This window comes from Cervus canadensis, chromosome 13 (assembly GCF_019320065.1).
Source record: "Cervus canadensis isolate Bull #8, Minnesota chromosome 13, ASM1932006v1, whole genome shotgun sequence".
In the NCBI taxonomy this organism is placed as follows: domain Eukaryota; kingdom Metazoa; phylum Chordata; class Mammalia; order Artiodactyla; family Cervidae; genus Cervus; species Cervus canadensis.
In genome coordinates, this window is record NC_057398.1 from 74,009,718 (window position 1) to 74,031,417 (window position 21,700).

The following is a 21,700-nucleotide window of genomic DNA, read 5'->3' on the forward strand; positions in this document are numbered from 1 at the left end:
ACCGACGCGGGAGCCCCGGGCGCGTCCACGCATCGCCAGGAGCAAGGGAGGAGGCAGGGCCCCAGAGAGCAGCAGCCGGGGAGGCAGGAGCGGAGACCTGTTGCTGATGTAGAGCGGCTCGTCGTCCTTCAGCCAGGAGACCGAGAGCTTCAGGGAGGGGTCGTGCTTCACACGGCACTCTAGCTGCACCGTGGTGCCCCTCTTGGCCACCTGGTCCTCGGGCATCCGGTAGATCCTCGTGGGGTCTGCAGAGAAGCGCCTGAGCTCAAGCTCCTCTCTGCCACCCCCCACCCCCGAGCGGCCACGGGGTGACATGTATGACCAGCTTACATGGACCATGGAGGGTGGCAGAAATAGGATTCAGTTAGGTGAGCTGGTCAGGGAGGCCTGGAATAGGAGATCCCTGATGGAAATTACGCCCAGGTCTTTTCTTGCTGGCTCAGCAACACAGGAAGTAGTTTCTGGGGCGGTGGTGGGGAGCTGGTGTGGGAAGCAGGCATCCCTGCCCAGGGCAGGTAATGACTCAGTGCGTGTAGCACCCAGGCCAGCCGGGGGCCCTGAGGGAGGTCCCACTAGGGATTAAGTCCCACTAGGGATTAAGGGTGGTGCGTTTTCAAAGGGACACACACGGGTAACTTTGAGGAGATGGCATCCTCAAAGTTAAAGTGCCCCACCACCCACCCACTGTGCCCTCTACCTAGTGACCCTCTCCTTTACCTTTGACCTCGAGGCGGACCTGGTTCTCCGCTTTGCCCAGGATGTTGGTGGCAACACAGGTGTAGATGCCCTGGTCCTCTTTTCGGATCATCTTGATTTCCAGACTGCCGTTCTCGTAGACGTGGTAGTTGCCACCATCCAGGTTGCTTCCTTGTCCATTCTTAAACCTCACAACAGAGCAGCAGGACACACAGCATACTGAGAAATGACCAGCCCGGGAGGGAGGGACCCCAAACCCATGGGTCTGCCCCCACCCGTGGCTGGCCTTGGCAAGTCTCTGGCCTCAGTTTCCTTCTTTGCACAATAAGAGGCCTGACCCAGATGCTCTGCCAGCTTCATCTCCGCTTCCACCCTTTGTGGCTCCCAGGACTTGCTGAACCCCTCTCATGGGCTGAATGCTATGACAGAGGTGAGACAGATGCCCTCATCGGGGAAGGCTGGTCTCCCGGAACTTACCATCGGAGCGTGGGGATGGGAGACCCAAAGAACGGGCAGTCCAGCCGGGTCCGGTTGTACAGGATCACCCTGATGAGCTGGTTCCGGGGTGACAGCATCCGAGGCGGCACGTCTGCAACCCCAGAGACCTAACCCTGATCTCGGGCGGGGGTCTGCCTTCCTCTGTGACCCCAGAGACCTAACCCTGACCTTGGATGGGGTCTGCCTTCCTCTCCCTCCTTGGGGACCAGTCTTATCTCTATGTGTCTTCTCCTCGGGGCAGCTTTCTAAATACCAGCATGACTTCCCCCATCAACCTCCCTCCCAGATCAGGTGAGGAAGGAGGAAGCTTATCCATCTGCACCTAGTCCACATCCAGTCCCAATTTTGCAGAGGATGCCTCCAGCCTTCCAGCAGCTTCAGTATCCGCCCCTCCACAGCCCCAAGGCTTCTCCTGGTTGCACCTGCCCACTGCGCTCTGCCTGCTCCAGGAGGGCCACAAACACACTCAGGATAGTTCCTACCCTGAGGCCATGGAGAACCCAGGGGAGACTCAACATGGACACACCAAGAAGGTGAGACTGTCCCCCCTCTTGTCAGGGGAGCAAGGGGACGGAGACTGGCGTCTCAGCTCTCCATTCGTCCTCTGAGTGGAATGAACTGCACACCCAGCTCTGTGGATTTGCAGTCCTCCATCACTCCTCCGCATTTCATCCTGGGTCTCCACACTTCCCCACCCTGCTGCCCTTCTCCCCCCAGCCTGACTGATCTCTCAGGCAGAGAGGGAGCCCACACTCAGAGCAGGGCCCGGGAGGCCCCTGAGGCAGGCGGGACGGGCACACTCACCCAGCACGCTGACGAAAGCGTTGGCCAGCAGGTAGCCGTGCTCGTTGGAGGTGTTGCACTGGTACACGGCCCGGCTGCTGATCTGCGTGTCACGGAAGATGATGGTGTCCCCGGCCACCTCACGGTTGGGGTTGGGCGGTGCCGCTACAGACAGGAAGGTGCTCCTCGTAAGACGGGGAGGGCGGGCAGAGGGCGTGTGGGACTCGGGCCAGGGCTCCCTGGTAGGACTGAGCCTAGCAAGAGTTTACTTCTCAATCCGTCCAATGGGAACAGGAATCCCGGTCAAAGCTATGTGGCAAGTAGTTTGAATTCTAACCACATTACCCACCGGCCCTATTCAATGGCTCAAACGCTTCAGTCCCCTTGTCTGGGGATAACATATCACCCTGCGGCATTTCTATGAGGATGACTGGAGAGTCTATGCCTGTTATTAGAAGAGGCCTGAGCACATATGGTTGGAGGGTTGACTATGGCTGCTGTTATCATTTTAACCCAATGTGCATATACTCAAAAGTGTTTTGAAAAGCATAAAGCAATATACAACTAGGTGGGACCTACCCGCTTCCCATCCTCTGAACAGAGCACTCTGCAGACGTCCACGAAGTTAAACCTGGAGGTGGACACCTGCTGAAAGTTGATGAGTCCCTGCATTTGCCAAAGTGACCTGACCTTCCCAAGACTGAGAAGACTTCCAAGACTGTGCGCACTGACAGGACATCCCCTGCCGCATTCTCCTGGCCCCACTGGCTGCGGATGAAGAGAGCAGAGCTGGGGAGTCGCTTCAGGTATGTCCAACTCTTTGCAACCCTATGGACTGTAGCCCGCCAGGCTCCTCTGTTCACAGGATTCTCCAGGCAAGAATACTGGAGTGGCCACACCCTCCGTCAGGGGATCTTCCCAACCCAGGGGTTGAACCCGCATCTCTTATGTCTCCTGAACTGGCAGGGGGGTTCTTTACCACCAGCGCTACCTGGGAAGCCCGAATCACTCTAAGAGTCGGGGCAAATCAGTAACCCCTCCAGGCCTTACTTCCTTCACCAGTTAAGTAGGGAAGCATTACTTCTATCTTCCCCTACACTTAGGAGGGGTAGGGTAAGAGAGCAAGAATGAGATAATGAGCAGTACAAGTTTCCAGAAATGTAAAGAATCCACACTTTTCTTATCTTTCACCAGCACGAGGTGCCTCTCCTCTGTAAGGTTTAGGACCTGGGCCAGATGACTTGGCTTGTGTGTTCTATGACCTCACTTAAGATCACTCAGACCTTCCACAGGAGTCGGCAGAGAGGGACCCAGGGCCTGGCCCCACGGGCGCCACCCCACAGACAGTAGGTCTGAGCCTGGAGATGCGGAATCAGCCAGTGAACAAAGCTGAGGTCAGCATCCATAGCCTCCTTCCGGCGTCTCAGCAAAAAGGCACAAGGGAAGCAACGCCAGCAACTTTACGTCTCCTCGCCTGGCAAGGCGACCAGCGCTTCTCCCAGTCACTCTTTTGAATGATGGGGACCTCCCCAGGGCCAGGGCTCAGCTGCAAATCCCGGGCTCTGCATTTCTTTAATGTTGCTGTGGAGTTTAGAACCTTTGTCTGCCTTATCCCCCAAGTGCCACCAGGACAGGGAGAAGGGCAGAGGACAGGCCAAATCAATAAGTGACTTGTATGCAGGGGGAGGCTATTTCCCAGGATAACTAGAGGCTCAGTACCAAACAGGGCATGTTGAGGCACTGTCAAGCAGCCCCCAGCTCCCCCAGTTCCGAGCCGTGTGACCTCGGGGCGGTCGCTGCAAAGGCGGCACTTCATTTCCTCATCTTCAACGTCTGAGGTTAACGAGGTAAGAAGGATGCTCCGCACCCGGCACACAATAAAGGTTTAGAAAGGTGCATTCATGCCTTCTCCTCTGCCTGTCTCCCTACCTCTCCACCTGCTTTTATCAGCTGTTGCTCACGAGTTAGGCTCTGAGTTCTTACCGTCTACTTTCTGTCCCATGTGGTTGATAATACAGTTTGTATTTGCTCTGACCCTTAGAGAAAGTAATGACAGGACATTTAAAATGTAAAGCTGGGCTTCCCTGGCAGTGGAGAGTGGTAAACAATCCACCTGCCAATGCAGAAGACACAGGTTCAATCCCTGGCCTGGGAAGATCCTACATGCCACAGAGCAACTAAGCCCGAGCGGCAAACCACTGAGCCTGTGCCCTGGGAGCCTGGGTGCTGCAACTACTGAGTCTGTGCCCAGAGCCCGAGCTCCAAAAGGAGAGAGGCCACTGCAGTGAGAGGCCCACGCACCACAGTTAGAGAGGAGTCCCCGCTCACCTCAGCCAGAGAGGACGCCACAGTCACCACAGCTAGAGAGGAGCCCACACTCACCACAGCCAGAGAGGAGCCCACAGTCACCACAGCCAGAGAGGTGTCCACAGTCACCACAGTGGAGAGGAGCCCACACTCACCACAGCTAGAGAGGTGTCCACAGTCACCACAGCTGGAGAGGAGCCCACAGTCATGACAGCTAGAGAGGGGCTCCCACTCACCACAGCGCGAGAGGAGCCCACAGTCACCACAGCCAGAGAGGTGTCCACAGTCACCACAGTGGAGAGGAGCCCACACTCACCACAGCTAGAGAGGTGTCCACAGTCACCACAGCTGGAGAGGAGCCCACAGTCATGACAGCTAGAGAGGGGCTCCCACTCACCACAGCGCGAGAGGAGCCCACAGTCACCACAGCCAGAGAGGTGTCCACAGTCACCACAGTGGAGAGGAGCCCACACTCACCACAGCTAGAGAGGTGTCCACAGTCACCACAGCTGGAGAGGAGCCCACAGTCATGACAGCTAGAGAGGGGCTCCCACTCACCACAGCGCGAGAGGAGCCCACAGTCACCACAGCTAGAGAGGAGCCCACAGTCACCATAGTCAGAGAGGAGCCCACAGTCACCACAGCTAGAGAGGAGCCCCCACTCACAACAGCTAGAGAGGAGTCCACAGGCACCACAGATAGAGAGGAGCCCACAGTCACCAGAGATAGAGAGGGGCCCACAGTCACCACAGCCAGAGAGGGGCCCACAGTCACCACAGCCAGAGAGGAGCCCACAGTCACCACAGCGCGAGAGGAGCCCACAGTCACCACAGCTAGAGAGGAGCCCACAGTCACCACAGTCAGAGAGGAGCCTCCACTCACCACAGCCAGAGAGGAGCCCACAGTCACCACAGCAGAGAGGAGCCCCACTCACCACAGCTAGACAGCGGCCCCCACTCACCGCAGCTAGAGAGGAGGCCACAGTCACCATAGCCAGCAAGGAGCCCCCAGTCAGCCAGAGAGGAACCTCACTCACCACAGCCAGAGAGGGGCCCCCAGTCACCACAGCCAGAAAAGAGTCCACAGGCACCACAGATAGAGAGGAGCCCACAGTCACCAGAGATAGAGAGGGGCCCACAGTCACAACAGTCAGAGAGGAGCCCACAGTCACCACAGCCAGAGAGGAGCCTCCACTCACCACAGCCAGAGAGGAGCCCCACTCACCACAGCTAGACAGCGGCCCCCACTCACCACAGCTAGAGAGGAGGCCACAGTCACCACAGCCAGCAAGGAGCCCCCAGTCAGCCAGAGAGGAACCTCACTCACCACAGCCAGAGAGGGGCCCCCAGTCACCACAGCCAGAAAAGAGTCCACAGTCACCACAGCTAGAGAAGAGCCCACAGTCACCACAGCCAGAGATGGGCCCACAGTCACCACAGCTAGAGAGGATACACAGTCACCACAGCCAGAGAGGAGCCCCACTCATCACAGCTAGACAGCGGCCCCCACTCACCACAGCTAGAGAGGAGCCCTCACTCACCACAGCTAGAGAGGGGCCCCCACTCAGCACAGCTAGAGAAGGGCCCCCACTCACCACAGCTGGAGAGGAGCCCACAGTCACTACAGCCAGATGGAGCCCACAGTCACCATAGCTAAAGAGGAGCCCACAGTCACCACAGCTAAATAGAGGAGCCCACAGTCACCACAGCTAAAGAGGAGCCCACAGTCACCACAGCCAGCGAGGAGCCCACAGTCACCACAGCTAGAGAGGAGCCTCCACTCACCACAGCCAGAGAGGAGTCCCCGCTCTCCACAGCTAGAGAGGGGCCCCCACTCACCACAGCTAGAGAGGGGCCCCCACTCACCACAGCTAGAGAGGGGCCCCCACTCACCACAGCTGGAGAGGGGCCCCCACTCACCACAGCTAGAGAGGAGCCCACAGTCAGTACAGCCAGATGGAGCCCACAGTCACCACAACTAGAGAGGAGCCCACAGTCAGCACACCTAGAGAGTAGCCCCCGCTCACCACAGCTAGAGAGTAGCCCCCGCTCACCACAGCTAGAGAGAGGCCCCTGCTCACCACAGCTAGAGAAGAGCCTGTGCAGCAATGAAGACGCAGTGCAGCCAAAAACAATAAATAAAGTTATTTTTAAAAAAGTAAATGCAACTACAGTGAATTCAGATGTGAAACTTTGACCAAGACCTCTGGCGGAAGGATCCTGGTGCCACACACCCCTGCATCTGGGTGGGACTAAGTCTTGTTGGACACCAGTGTGCACTCAGTAACTGCACTGCCCATCTCTGCTCTTATAGAGGCTTCCCCTCATTTCTGACCATTATCTTTCATGTTGTCGCACAACCCTGCCTCTTTTATACCCTCAGCAGAGGGAGGGGTTTGGTGGGGGGCAATGGCGATCAGCTACCAAGGTCTCCTCTACCTCCTGAACCCCATGTCCCAGAGCCTATAATCTCAGGGACACAGCTGAGGTCCCCAGCTCTTGGACTGAGCTCTGCAGTTATTAAGAGCAGAAAGCAGAAATTTATGAAAAAGTCCCAGGGAGCAGAAATCCCCTAAACGTGGGCACGGGCCTCCTGTTCTCTCGCACACAAAGGAGGCAGGCTTCCTCCCTCTTGAAGGGTCCAAAGGGATGGGCTGCTCCCTCACTTCTGAGGGCACAGAGCTGGTCCACAGGGGGGGGGAGCTGGATGCTCCCAGGAGGGAGAGCAGAGACAGGCAGGACAGTAGCAGTTACTCACATTGCAAAGGTTCCCCATTCACCATCCACTGGACCGTGGGCTTGGGGTTGCCATTGGCTCGACACACCAGTCTCCCATCCTCGCCAGGAGCCAGGATGAGGTTCTTGGGTTCATCCAGCCAGTAGGGAGCAGCTGGAAGACAAGGACAGGCATAAGCAAGGGTGTCAAATGACACAAGCAGGCAGAGGAAACCAAGTGGGCTCCCTCTCAGAAGGCAGGAGCCCCCGAGTGCCAGCCCCATGCCCCCACCACCTGCCCAGGGCTCGTCCTGATGGGATGACGGTCCAGACTTTTGGTCGACTTGGCACTACAGATGAGGACTGGTTTATTTCAAGTTCACTGAACAGGAGTTCTAAACTGGGGCCTCCTGAAGAGCTTTTAAAACACATGAATGCCAGAGCCCATCTTCAACCTACTAAGTTAGAATCTCCAGGGGAAGCCCAGGTGGCCAATGATTTGCGAGCTACCCAGGCACTCCTGATGTGCGCCCAAGGGCTCAAGCTGGGGAGGGCGGTAAAGTAGCAGGGGTTGGCCTCTCTGCATTTCCACTGCTCTTCCTGCAAGATCAGACCACTTAGGAAAGGCGTGCTGTTCATTCTTTTCCCGTTGAGCTTTGGTTAGCAGAAGCTCTTAGCTGGCCACTCCTTCCAACTGTTTGGAAATTTTGTGAATATGTGGATTTTTCTGAGAAGAGGGTCCTTCAGATCAGAGTTCAAAGATCTTGAAACCCCAATAAAAGTTAAGCACCCCTATTCTGAGTGTGGAGCTGAAACCAAGGTCACAGGTCAATGACCATGTGCTAAGAAAGTTCTTGCTCTGTGGTATTCAACCTCATCATGCTGATCATCCATTCAGCCCCACCATTCAGACTGAAAAGTGACTGGTGGACCCCCCAGCCCCATGGCTGGGACCCACAAAGACACGTGCTCCATTGCTGACAACAGCTCAGGTGTTTTTAGGGGAGGGAAGTGATTTATTAAAAAAATAATTCAGGCCATGATTCCTCCCCATTTTTAAAAAGAACCACGTTCAAGTACACAGACAGCATAGGGCTAAGATAACACACCATGAACGGGAATGCGAAATGAAAGACAGGTTCTGGGTCATCCAAACGGGCCACAGAAGAGACTGCACCTGCTGAGAGAGCCCCAGGAACTCAGGGGAGGAGGGCAACAGTGGGGGGGTCTCCACCCGTGACACTCCCCTTCCTCCCTGCCCTGACACATGCACACACACCCGGGGGGTGACGCCACTCCTGCAGGTCGCTGTTGCCACTCATCAGCGTGCTGGTGTTTCCCCACTCACACACCCACCCTGAGGGGGGGTGGCTGTGGAGTCAAGGACTGGTAGACCGTCATAATGAGAAATGCGCACAACGTACCCTTCACTCTCACCGAGATCGTATGCCGGATACTGCCCATCTTGTTGGAGGCCAGGCAGAAATACTCCCCAGAGTCTTCCTCGGACACATTGGTGATGCGCAGGGCCTTGTTGAAGTTCTCAAACTTGGCCTTGTCGGATGGCAGGTCCCCACCTTTCTTGTACCATGCAATGTCTGGTGTTGGGCTAAGAGAGACCAAGCAAGAAACAGGGGCTTACCACTAAATGTGGCTGTGCCACACCTGTGTGGAGCCCAGGATACCTGGGTGTCCTTACGGTGTACTTGGGCTCAGGAGGACGTGTGTCCTTCGAGAGCTGATCCCTCCTGTGCAGAGGGGATGCTCAGCCACAGGGCGCACAAAGGACTCAGCTAAGGGGGTCTCATACATACAGGAAGCCTAGCTACCTCCTCTCCTCATTATCTCAGAAAGAAAGGCGGCCAGAATGGGATGACTATGATTGGCAGCGTCCTCATTAGGAGCTGTCTGTTTCTCTCTCCCACCCCACCCCCTGCAAAATGTTGCAACAACAGAGCATGCACAAATCCCCAACCCATCCTCCTGGGGGGCGGGCAGAAGTGGGGGTGCAAACCGTACGTACACCCCAGAGGCGATGCACTCCAGCAGGAGGTCCATGCCACGCAGCACCATCTGACTGCTCGCAGTGCCCTGGGGATACATGAAGCTGGGTGTTCTCTCTGCAACTCCTCGGGCTGAAACAGGATGGAACAAGCTCTGTGAGCTTACTGCCCAGAGGGCTGTCCCAGCTGGGCCGAGCTGTTGGACTAGAGAGAAAGGTCATCGTGCCCTCCTGATGATGCCCTTAGCCGCAGAGGCACCAGCCCCAGACCCCCGCCCCCTGCTGCACTGCTGAAACCACCCCAGGGGCCGGGGCATCATTAAGAGAGGTGTGTTAGGAAGCGCGGGGCTCCTCGGCCCCGCCGGCACATGTGTGTGAGCAGCTCTAAGCTCTGAGAGGCTCTGCCAAGAGGAGCCCAGCATCCCCCCAGTTCAGTAAGCCTCTCCGGCCCCGGAAGGGGCAAGGGTTGCCTGGTCAGGGACAGTCCACTCCCTGTGCATCCTGTGCTGGGATCCAGAGGCCAGGGGTGGCCCCAGGGAGGCCATCTCAGCTTGGGGCCACAGGACAGACAACCTGCTCTTTGGGACCCCGGAGACAAGGAGCTGGGATAAAGCCACAAAGACTCAGATGAACAGTCAGAGATGCAACGAGCATTATTAATGGTTTAGCAAAGACAGGAGGAGAATTAATGAACAGGGATGACAGGAAATCACTGTGGGGCTAAAAACCATTCTGCTGCTTCACTAATGACTTTGGCACGGCTGGGAGGAGGGTGTTAATTGGATGTGAGAGACTGAGGGAGGGGTGAGAGGCAAGCGCAGCCAAGATGGAGGAGCCGCTCCACCATTCAACCAGGCTGGAGCAGCCCTGGGGCCTGCAATCAGTGACACACACACAGCTTTCCAAGGACAGGGGCTCACAGAGGCGACACGCTCAGGGTGGCTCTTTCCCTGTGGAAGGGGTCATGCACGTCTGGGGACACCCCAGCGCAGTGGACCCCACCTTACCAGAGCCTCACCTCTCCCTTAGAGCTCTGCACAGTTCTACGGAAATGAATGAGATGGGATGAGGAAGAACAAGGGTTCTGTAACCAGGAACCCCAAAGCAAGGGCAAATTGGAGGGGTCACCTTTGCTCAAAAGGTGTGCGACTGTCAACAAGAAGAGTTACAAATATAAATCCAAGCTGGGCCTACCCACGGATTTAATGGGTCTCTGACTCAGCTGGAGGGGTGGCGGGGCTGCCAGGGTCTGGGAGCCCTCAGACATGCCTGGAGTGAGAGCGGGCATGCTTCCAGGCGGAGCAGGTACTGTTACTGGGTGCCTGGAGTGAGAGCGGGCATGCTTCCAGGTGGGGGGGGGCGGGTACTGTTACTGGGTGCCTGGAGTGGGAGCGGGCATGCTTCCAGGTGGGGGGGGGTACTGTTACTGGGTGCCTGGATGGGAGGGCATGCTTCCAGGGTGGGTGGGTACTGTTACTGGGTGCCTGGAGTGAGAGCGGGCATGCTTCCAGGCGGGGTGGGTACTGTTACTGGGTACCTGGAGTGAGAGTGGGCATGCTTCCAGGTGGGGCGGGTACTGTTACTGGGTGCCTGGAGTGAGAGCGGGCATGCTTCCAGGCGGGGTGGGTACTGTTACTGGGTACCTGGAGTGAGAGTGGGCATGCTTCCAGGTGGGGCGGGTACTGTTACTGGGTGCCTGGAGTGAGAGCGGGCATGCTTCCAGGCGGGGTGGGTACTGTTACTGGGTACCTGGAGTGAGAGTGGGCATGCTTCCAGGTGGGGCGGGTACTGTTACTGGGTGCCTGGAGTGAGAGCGGGCATGCTTCCAGGGGGGCCTGGATTCAGTTACTGGGTGCTGGTGGAATGAGGACAGGGTGGCGGGAGCCCTGTCTCAGTGCCCCTGTTGGGCTCATGGGCTAGCTGGGGTCTGGCTGGCACAGCGGGGCTCCTGTCCTACGGGCCCCTAGCTTCTCTCCATCAGCCATCAGGGGAGGGTGTGTCATAGAACTGGCAGGTATTTTATCCTTTTATCAAGGGGAAGGAATGATGAAACATACGTGGAGGTAATTAGTCTGCTGGGACAATACATGGCATGTAGCAAGTGTTCGGTAAATGTTTGCGGAATGAATGAATTCAAGAGGAGAAAAGAAGAAAAAAGAAGGTAACAGTTTACCCCGTGTCATCTCTCTGTGTAGATGTTCTCATCTGTCCCACCAGCACACACACACATACAACAGCAGCTACTGAAGGGGTTAATCCATTATGTGGTTAATCGGTTACCATCTGTAACTGTAATCGCATCCAGCTCTCAGTACCAAAGAAGCCTGATGCCAAGCAGCAGCTTCCTCCCACCCATCAACCTGGAACGGCCCAAATGGTCAGACAACACAATGTCAGGGGCACCAGGAGGAGAAGGAGATTTGAAGGCAGGAGGCTCTGGTGCCAGTTTGGTGAATCTGTTGAGAGCCGGGAACCGTGGGGTTACATGGAAGTTCAGTCATCATATTCCTTCCATGTGGGACCCAAACCTGCGGAAACCAATTTGTGACCCTGTGGACATTTAATTCACACCTTAGCATGCAGCCCTGTAAGCACACATGACCAGCAAAGCATTCAGGATGGAAAAGGGGGAAGTGAGCACAGAGGTCCCCTGTGGCTTCCTGGACACACTGCAGCTGGGCCTATAAAAAGGCTACAGCATCCTTCATTTACAGGATGCGGGCTAGCAACCACAGAGTCGTCCCAAAGGAGGAGAAGCCACTGGGAACCAGGCCAAAGTTCAAAAATACAAGGAAGAGTATCTTAAAGGCAGAGGTCACAGTCAGGGCTGCCGCCTGGCCACTCACTGTGGGCCAAGCACCGGCTCGGCTCCATCTCTACCCCCATCGTCACGTTCGAAAACCACAGCAAACGTGGGGGCATGCCTCTCATTTTCCAACAGAGGCTCAGCAGAGTCAACAGACTTGCCAAAGTCACAGGCCAGTTATGTTTGGATTCTGGAGCACTGGTGCCAAAGCTTGACTTGCAGCATCTATTCTATACTGCCTCTCTCTTTAAAGATTGATACCCTACTTGTTCCTACTACTGACAGTCAGTTTTGGGAAGATCTTTCTTACTCAAACCAAAGAATACCAAAATTCAAGGGCAAAAGAGATAAAGGAGAAAGATATTTTTGTTTTAATGAGCTTCTCTGGTGAAACTATTCCATGATGTTTTCCTCAAATATTGTTCTTGCCATCTCAGCTGAGAAGTCCTTCTCTCCTCGATGGCTATTCAATAAAGATGGGGAGATCCTTCTCTCCCAAATTGGAAAAACAGAAGCTGGGCTGGATGTCAAGAGGCTCCAAATACATCTCAACTGGACTGTTAAGGCCATGGAAAGCTTAAAGAGGAGTCAGGGTGACACACGGGATCTTTAAGGGATGAAAAGGCTGGACTCAAAGGGGCGGTTGTGAAGAAATGTCCCCTTACGTGAAAGGGATTTGCAGGAAATTTTATGAAGGATAATCCAGCTGGTACCTTTGGGAGCCACTGTTCCCAAGGGAGGGTAGCTCACTCCTTTCCTGGGAGACACAGTCTCCGGAAGAGAGCTAGAGACAAAGGCGAACTCTATGAGCTGTGTGCGTTGGGAAATGACAGTGTTTCACAGGATTCTTCTCAGAGGGGGGCATCCAGCCTCTCCAGCGTGATGATGCTTTTCTCATTCTCCTTGATCATCAAGGCTGGAGTCAGACCTCATATCTGGACAAACTCAGAATCCAGCTGCTAACGCTCACATCGCTGAAGACTCACAGCATCCCACATGGGCTCATCTGACCTCGAGGTCATGGGCAGTCCATCTTCTGCTGCTCTTGCTGTGGTGCAAGAGTGCACTTGTGGGTTTCCAGGGAATCTGGTCAGCAGGGGCACCTCAGGAGACGCCTCTGCCTCAACCACCTTGGCTTCACAGAGACAAGGAAAACTGCCTCAGTAGTCTCCTGCAAGAGGACATGGCAAGACTAACGGAAACCTGAGTTGCTTGTCTCTGTCAAGGACTGCGTGTCAGCAGAAGAGAGTTCGATGAATCAGATGTGTCTGAAAACCTTTGCCACACTCAGCTTTTAGGGGTGGCTGGATCCTACCCTTGCTGCTTCCAGTTCTCGGAACTGAGAACTCGCGGCTGGATTCCTGGCATCTCACCACCTCTCTGGCTCTAGAAATGGCTGACCAAGCAATCCCAGAAGATGCGCAAAACTCTTTGCCTAGTAACATTTAATACCTTCCACTGCCAAGAAATCTCTTCCATAAATCTACCCCCAGCCCCTCACGCAGGAGCTGGGGCTCTGTTCTTACCCTGCTCTCAGCACAGCTGAGAACTGGAAAAGTTTTCGTTTTTCTAGTCTGCCCTACAATTTCTCCCTCCATAGTACTTTCTTCCTGTGATTGTGCCTGTCTCTCTCCCCTAAGCTTCTCTACAATTCCTCCACGTCCCTCTTAATTTCAGAAGCAAAGAACAACCGTCCCTGATCCAGTCAACACTAAACCATCCTCTTTAACACCAACAATGGTAACATTTATTAATCATGGATGTGTTTCACATCTCACTAGGGACATATGCACATTATCCTATTTAATCTTCACAACAATCTTTTGGAGCAGGTAACATACCCATTCTGCAGATAAGGAGATTAAAGTTCCAACAAACTAAATGACTTGCCCAAGGTCACTTGATGGCATGTCTTAGAGACTAAGATAATTCCAGGCAGACTGTCTCCTTGCCTGGATGAATTCTAAGTGGCAAGTTACTGTCTCAGACCAGCTTCCCCCTGCTACTTAGCATGTCAGGGGACACCTGGCATACATTCACAGGATACCAAACCACTCTAGAAAAAGTGTGATTACGGGCTGGCCCTGTTGTTACAAAAGGGGCATATTTCAAATCTAAGCTCAGAAGGGTACTGGGCATTACTCATCCCACTGTGCCTCTCTGTCCAGGAACTCAAGGAAGGACTGTATCTTCTCTCCTTCCTTTTCACCTTCTGTTTTCTTCTAGAAGCAACTGAGCTAGTTGTCCTTTGTTCAGCACATGCCTCACTTTGACTTTACACCCTTTCTAGCCCGGGTCATACTTGGTTAGCCCCATCTACCTTGGGTTGAGGAGATGAGGCTAATCTTCCTGTGAGCTCCCGAGAGCTTTGCTTAGTTTACCAGCCTTGGATGATTCTTATAACTCCTGCTTACTCATAATACTATCCACCATCGGTCACAAACTAGTTTATTAAATGGCTAGAATCACTCAAACATATCATTGATAGAACAACTTTATACGTCTGCCTCAATGGTTTATCTTCTATAAAAGCAAGGAGCTTGGACCAGATGGCCTCTATGAGACTTACTGGCTTCTATAGACTCCAACCTAATGACTACTTCCATAACAGATTACCCAAAATCTAACTTAGAAAAAGGCACATTTCACACCAGCACTCTGAGGCTCTTGACATAATGGTGGTTGGCCCCATTATTTTGAAAGCAGTGCCCAGAATCGAACAAAGGTCCCCTGCATTCTCGGGCAGTAAATCTCTTTGGTAGGATCTCAGCGTGGCTCTGGCGGCTCGATGCCAAGGAAAAGCTTTCGCCTGTCTCCCTGGCTCTCACTCCCCCTTCCCTTCCTCCACTCCAGACACCGATCATTGTTTATATTAGCACATCACAACACAGACACTTCCTATCTATTTGAGCCCACAGTGACCCCCCTGGGGACCTGCAGCCTTAGTTCTGAGTCATAACCGATGCTGGGAGCAGCTGTGTCTCCAGAGCCAGCAAATGACGATTCCTCTGCCTGCTCAAGGAAAACGAGACATCCTTGAGCCATGTTTGGGGGGTAGCTCAGGTGTGGAAACAGCCAATTACTCTACTAATCAGCTTGAGCAACCAGTCGTGTGATGAGTTAGAAATATGCCTCATGGAAATTGTTCCATGACTTGCAAATGTGTGGCGGAGGGGGTGGGGATTGGATCTGAGTGCACTGCCAGAGGAGGGAAGAGAATCAGGTGATAGACTGCAATGGATGGTCCAACTTCATTTATACTTACCTTGAAAGAAAACTCAGAGCAAGACTCTTCTTCCTATTTCCCAGGTGAATTTTAAAGAGATACAGGACCTGTGAAATGTATCCCCAGTGACTAAGGCTAGAGCACAATGCAGGCAATTCACATCCAGACTCTTAAACCTGGCTAAACAAACACTACAAAGTTTTCTGTGCTCTTTAAGCCACTGATAGAAATGAGACTTCCTGTCTCCTCCTGACTGTGGGAACTCCCTTATTTTCAGATGTTCTCTGTCTACCCACCACTGCTTCCTAAGTTTCTACTGAACCTCTGAGAAGCTGTTTTGAAGTCCTACCCTGGTTTGACCAGGTAGGTCAAACTTGCCCAGAATTCACAACTGGAGGCTGGCATCTCTGAGGAGACCACACCATCACATAAGCACCTCCACCTTCTGCACTGGCCACCTTCCTCCCAGTTCTGCAGGAGTCTCCTTGGTACCCTGACCTGGCCAACTCTAAGACTTGGCACCCGGCACGAGTTAATGACACGGTATCAGTCGAGTTAGGCAAACTGGGGTTAGGACAGGCAAGGTTACTCCCAAGGTTACCACGGCGACTCACCACTGTACATGTCAGGGTGGTTTCTTAAGGACGAGTCATTATAGGGGTGGTCTGCAATAAACAAAAGAGGGTGAGCAAACAGGGACCACGGAGAGGTCAAGGAGGAATAAACGGGAGAGAACAACAGAAATGCAAAGCCACAAAACAACCAGGGAGCACCAGTGGTCTTTTGCAAAGGAAACACACAGCATATTTGGAAAGGAAATACGCTTGGTGAAGAACAAGCAACACAAAACAGCTCCCAAAAGGGAAGAAAAGGTTAAATCCTGCAAAAGAAGGCAATAATAAGTCTCTTTTTTAATAAAGAAATTAGGCATGACCTCTAATTGCTTGGTCATACTATAATTTCAAACAAATGAGATATGAATTAGTGGTATCCTGTAGCAATTTGAACAACTCTTTTCCGCCAAAATCCTCTGTTCCCAGGACTCTGGATCAGGCCAGCTCCTGGGGTCGCTAAAGAGAAAGGAGTGTTAGTTAGCCCTGCGGCAAGAGCCAAGCCCCACCCAGGCAGAAGCCAACTCGCAAGGGGTGAGGGGTAAACGAGGGGAGAAGATAGAGACAGGTCACCAACAGAAGGGGACAGAGGACCCTCGGCAGCGCCCAGCAGTCGTGCACTGACCAGCATCAAGGACTCCCCAGCCTGCCCAGACGGGCACTATCCCGGTCTCCACACTGAGTCTGTTGGCAGAAACGCCTCCTTCTGAGGAGGCGAGCAGTGGTTCAGGGAGAGGGGGACAGCTAGGCTGAGCTTCGGATTTCAGGCTCAGAAAGGGAGCCTGGGACAGGAGAGTGTGCATGAGCTGTGAGTTCTACACTTAGAACAGGGAAAGGCCTGCTAACAAGATAGAGGTCCAAAGCTCTCTGGACTAACTTAGGATGAAACCACTCCTTATTGGAACAAGACCAGTGGGCTCTGATGTTAGGTAATGAAAACCTTTGGGCATTTAATCCTCAATGAAAAAGACATTTTGGAATGGGGCATATAATCATGCCAACATCCTTAAGGAGCTTTTCATTCTCCTACCAGTGTCCCCTTCCAGCTACTGGTTCAAGTTTTGACAGCACCAACAGAGGGTAGGGATGGGAGAGCCGACTGGAAGCCAAGCAGATGCCCCGAGAAGCCTGGACCCAGCCTAGCAGCCTGAGGGAGGAGAGGCTGCCAGAGCATTTCCATCTTGGAAGACAGATCAAATCCTGTTATAACTCATGGTGGGGAGGCAACAGGAGCACCAGCATTGCTCTGCATCCCAGAGTTGCTTAATATCCACTAGAAGGAGTTTCATTATTCAGAACCATCCTTTCAAAAGGGGTGTGTTGGTTGTAAAAGACTTTGCCTGTGTGTGGAAAGGTGGCTTGGGTTTATCTGGAGGTAAAGGTGGAGATTGACCCTCACTGGCATGAAGAGACAGGGCAGCATGGGGCGGGAGGAGCAGTGGCTGGGCCTTGGAGGACGGGGAGCCCCACGCTCCGGTGCCACCAGCTGTGGCGGAATGGCCCAGGCTCAGAACTGACCTCACGCTTTGTGGACTCTGGAGCACATCTGAGAAATTCAGGGAGACTTCCTGACGCCTCTAAGAAGGTCACTTAGACAACAGACATCAGAGGAAGCAGGGTTAGTTCTCTGGCCTGACTCAAGGACAGCCCTGCTCCTTCACCACAGCTGACTCCTGTCCTCGGGAGGCACCCGGTACCAAAGTGGGACATGCATCTCTTTGTTACTCCCACTTCACTGTCTTTGACTACCTCCCAAAACAATATTTTAAAAATAATTTTATATTGCCCAGTGTTCTGTATCAGATCCTTTCTCTCCATCCTTTAATGCAGGTAATAAAAAATTGGCTGTGATGAGATTTATTTCTTCCTCAGTGGGCAGACTGTGAAAGAAACCCCTGGTGAGAACAGTCTTTGAAGCTGTCCCAACTTGTCTGATTTGTCTCCCACTCCCAGACCTGGTTCTGAAGGTACAAGAAAACGCTTGTGTCCTTTCCAGGCAGGAAAGCAGAGAGAGCACAGCTGAGCTATTTTAAGCAACCGAGCCCAGTTCTGAGCTGGCACGGATGCCCAGAACTTGGTCCCAGCCAAAGCTGCCCCTGGGAGAACTCCAGGAAGCCAACAGGGTTCTGTTCCCAACGCCCAGTGCATTTCTCAGCAATCGGAGGAGAGAGTTTCGGTGGAGAAGGGGACCCAGAAACGAAGCAGAAACAAATATCCCTTACCTAACTCTGGTAGAGAAAAGGATGTTTCTGGAAAGTCCAACTTCTAAAGGTTGTTGAAATCTTCAACTGCTTATTTCTACAAAGGAAGGCTCTTCACCACCTCCGTCTCCCTGCCTCTACCCCACGTACCAGTGAGAGCCTCTGCCCAGGACTGCAGCAGCCTGACCCTGCAGTCCCCGCAGAGCAGGCAGACTCCGAGCCTGGGTCGGAGAGAGGGACCCCGGTGAGGCACTGGAGGTGCTGCCTCGATCCTGCCCCCCTGCTGCCCGAGGCTGCCAGCCCTGTCCTGGCTCCAGAGGCCCCTGGGCAGACCAGACTGTCCTCCTCAGCTCAGCCAGCTGGCAGGCAGTCCCTTCTGCACTGAGGCGACACCTCAGAAAACCCAACTTTCTTCTCAGGGGTCCTCTCTGGGCCTGGATCCAGAATAAGAAACACCAGGGGAAAAAAAAAAAAACACCAGGGAAGAGGCAGCAAGTGGACTGAAGCTGGGCAACCCTGTGAGGAACAAGCGAGGCTTGTCCCTGGGTGCTGGCCATCCTGTTGGCTATCAGAGCCCAGGCAGCTCTGAGCAGGGCGTGGGGAGTCACAGAGGTCGGAGGGGAAGATTAGGGGAGGAGGAAAGGGGCTGCAGAGAGAGACGAGCAGGGAAAAGAGGAAAGGGGAGGCGAAACAGACAAGAAGGAAAAAAAAAAAAGGGAGGACCGTGAAGAGAAGGGAAGAAAGAAAGATCCACAACAGGGGAAGGCACACAGGAGGGAAGCTGCTTCGGGGGCCCATCTCCACCCGTGGGACGGCTGGGGGCGGGGGCCAGTGAAGCGAGAAGGGCCCACGTGTCCTAAGAGAGGGGTGAGCCCTCCGGCCTTTCCTCTGCCTCCCACTCCCACCCCGGAGGCAGCATCAGTCACCCACGGGTCCACTCTGGGAAGCCGGGGCTCAGCCCCTTTCCTTTAACCTGTGGAAACAGCCAGCCCCACATGGGGCCCTCTGCCTGACCACCTCCACAATGGCCTCTGTCCACGGTACTGAAAGCAACATTTGCAACTGCCTGAGACAAATGAACATTTTGGGGGGCTTTTATACCGAAGGTCAGTGACAAAACCATAGTATAAACCAACACAGCCACTTTCAATGTCCTGAGCAGGCTGAGGACTTTGTAGCCAAAGCTCCAGGCTGGCTGGTCCCTGGCAAAAAGTGACTCTTTAGACTGAGAGCTTCTCTCTCTCCTGGTGAAGGGTCATCAATGCTAAAGTGGGTCAGGAAATGCTGATTCATTCTGGTACCAGCCAAACAATCAGGGAACAAAAATGAAAACAAATAAAACTAAAAGATAAACCTGCAACATGCAAACACAGTGATTCCATATGGTCCAGCATATACTTATTAATATTACAGAATCAAACACAATTTATTTTGTTGGATCACTAATTTAGATATTCCATGCTATTGCTTTATTTTAGAAATAAAGATAACCAAACAATGACGAGAAATAGTCAAGCTGACTGCATGAGAGAGATGCTGAATGACCACTTACAGCAGTGCTTCTCAAATTCTGGTGTGTTCCCAGGACACCTGGAGAGCTAATGCAGACCAGAGAGGCCCAGGACTGTCGGGCAGGCGAGGGACTGGGTGTAGGTGAGGGTGCCAAGCTTGCCAGGTGATTCTGACTCCACCAGAGTTTGAGAAGCACTAATTTGGAGCAGGACCAAATTTAACTCTAGGCTCCAGAACTGAGAGATATGGCTAAAGAGCAGCTAGAGTCACTCAGGCACAGTGAGCAGGAAAGATTTCTAGGTCAGCTGTGGGGACACGGTGCTTCCCAGATCCAGGCGCCCAGGGCTGTCTGGGCTCAGTGGGCTGCTGTCCTCAGCCCCTGGCCCCCAGCCCCGGGCAGGGGCCCACACACTTACTGGTCAGGACTTTGAGGTTGAATGGGTTCTTCTGCTGGATGGTGTGGGTGAAGTGGAAGCGGGCATTGCAGCTGTAGTCTGTCTGCATGTCCTGCAGCATCACATTAGAGAAATACAGGTCTCCATTATGGCCCTGGGAGACACGTTTGTCTTGGGTGATGGGCTCCATGGCTATAAGGAAGCAGGGGTACAGGGGGTAGTTAGCAGTAATGATAACAGTAATAAAAATCATCATAGTTCTGGTGATTCAACACCTACCAAGGGCCAGGTCGGGGCCAGGAGCTCCACAGTATTTGATTTAATACTGTCAACCCTGAGGCAGGAATTATTCCCATTTTAGAGATAAGAAAGCAGAGGATTTAACAAGAGTTGGGTTGCAAAAGCAGTGAAGGGGAGTGGGATTTCAATTCAGACCTGTCTGCCAACCATGTTCACGCTCTGTGACCACACCTTTCATTTCCTATTCATGCCACAGAAGAGCTAACTGGCTCCCAGGCCAGAGGGAGGAAACACAATCCTTCAGATGTTCCCCAAACAGGGAGGCATGTTCACCTGTTTTATGTTTTAAACCTCCACTCATCCCCAAGAAGGAAAAAAGCACCACCGACTGTAAGATATACACCAATCAATGATGCATATCATCAATTTTAGGACACTTTACAATTTTAGAGATGTTAAAATATGAAAATGTGTGCTTTTTTTTTTAAGGATTAATAACATCATAGGAGTGGCTAAGAATGCTGACCACATTGTCTACATTTTTTTTCAAGCACTGTATCTATAAACACAAATGACCAGGTTTCTAGGTGTAAGGTTTGTAAAAACATAAGGCTGACAACTTACTCACAGGTATCTCCTTCTTATCCCTGACGACTGCTTCTCAAGTCACCATTTCTTTTTCTTTCCCTTGAAAAGTAGTTCTATTTAATCAACTAATTTTACCATGTGACAGAAGGGGATAAGCTGAGAGAAGGAGTACCCAATCCATCCTGGGATTTGAGCTGAGGCTTGAAGGTTGCATGACATTTACCGGGCAGAAGAGGAAGGAGCTAAGAGGCTTCTAAGCAGCAGGAACAGTGTGTGCTAAAGGTAAGCACCCACAGCTTGAACCGGGGAGTGGGGATGGGGAGGGCATACGAATGAAAGGATCATTTTTAGAAAAGACCAGGGAGGCCAGGTACGGATGATTATTGTAACCCAAGGAAAAGCTGATGATGGCTCATGCTAGGGAGGTGGCGGAGAGAAAGGAAGAGCAGGGTCATGAGATATGCTCAGGAAGTGGGAGGAACACAACCTGGTGCAGTGTGGGGTTGAGAGGGGCTCACAAACCAACCCTCCGGCCTGTGGCCAGCTGCCTTCCCCACACATCTGCACTGTGATGAGGCAAGGGTGGGGACGACTGAGCACAAAGTCATCCATTCAGGGCGGGAGGGAGGAAGGAAGCCAGGGAGATGCTCAGAGAGAGCAGTCTTCTATCCATCTTCATAATCCCCCGCCCTTTATTCTGATTGAGAACACAGGAAGAAACAGCGGGCAGTTCAGAGAGCCTCTGTCCAAAACAGTCAGGACAAACTCTGAATGAGGTACTCTGTCCTCCCTGCTCCAAACACCCTGTCTCCCCATCACTCCTTTATCTAAAGTTTCATTCCCAAATCCCTCTTCTGTCCTACGAGAAGACTGAATCAGAGCAGATCCAGGTGAACCAAAGATTGAAAGAGGCTTGGTTTCAACCTGCCTTCAACTGGCCAACTGAAAACCAGTTTGTCCTCTGACCCATTTCTTTTTCTCTTGCTCTTATTCATCATCACAAATATTACTGAACACTTACGGTATGTCTGGTCCTATTATAAGCACTTTGGATATATTGTCATTGAATCCTCACAATAATTCTATTAGATAAATACACTTATCAGCCCTAGTGTTTTAAA

At 53.0% G+C, this 21,700-nt stretch overlaps 1 protein-coding gene across 23 annotated transcripts in view; it reads right to left on the reverse strand.

Moving 5' to 3' along the window:
- The window catches only part of NFASC (neurofascin), a 199,215-nt gene that overhangs the window by 44,186 nt on the left and 133,329 nt on the right, over nt 1-21,700 (reverse strand). For 17 of the 23 annotated variants that reach the window (XM_043485669.1, XM_043485663.1, XM_043485662.1 and 14 more), the window contains 9 exons: nt 19,773-19,943; nt 15,647-15,697; nt 9,022-9,133; nt 8,423-8,607; nt 7,042-7,173; nt 1,999-2,142; nt 1,174-1,285; nt 718-884; nt 98-245 (listed from right to left, as the gene is read on the reverse strand). In XM_043485669.1, coding sequence (XP_043341604.1) covers nt 98-245; nt 718-884; nt 1,174-1,285; nt 1,999-2,142; nt 7,042-7,173; nt 8,423-8,607; nt 9,022-9,133; nt 15,647-15,697; nt 19,773-19,943 — 1,222 coding nt within the window. The remainder of the gene's footprint in view (nt 1-97; nt 246-717; nt 885-1,173; nt 1,286-1,998; nt 2,143-7,041; nt 7,174-8,422; nt 8,608-9,021; nt 9,134-15,646; nt 15,698-19,772; nt 19,944-21,700) is intronic. The other 6 variants (XM_043485665.1, XM_043485651.1, XM_043485668.1 and 3 more) reach the window with 1 other exon arrangement.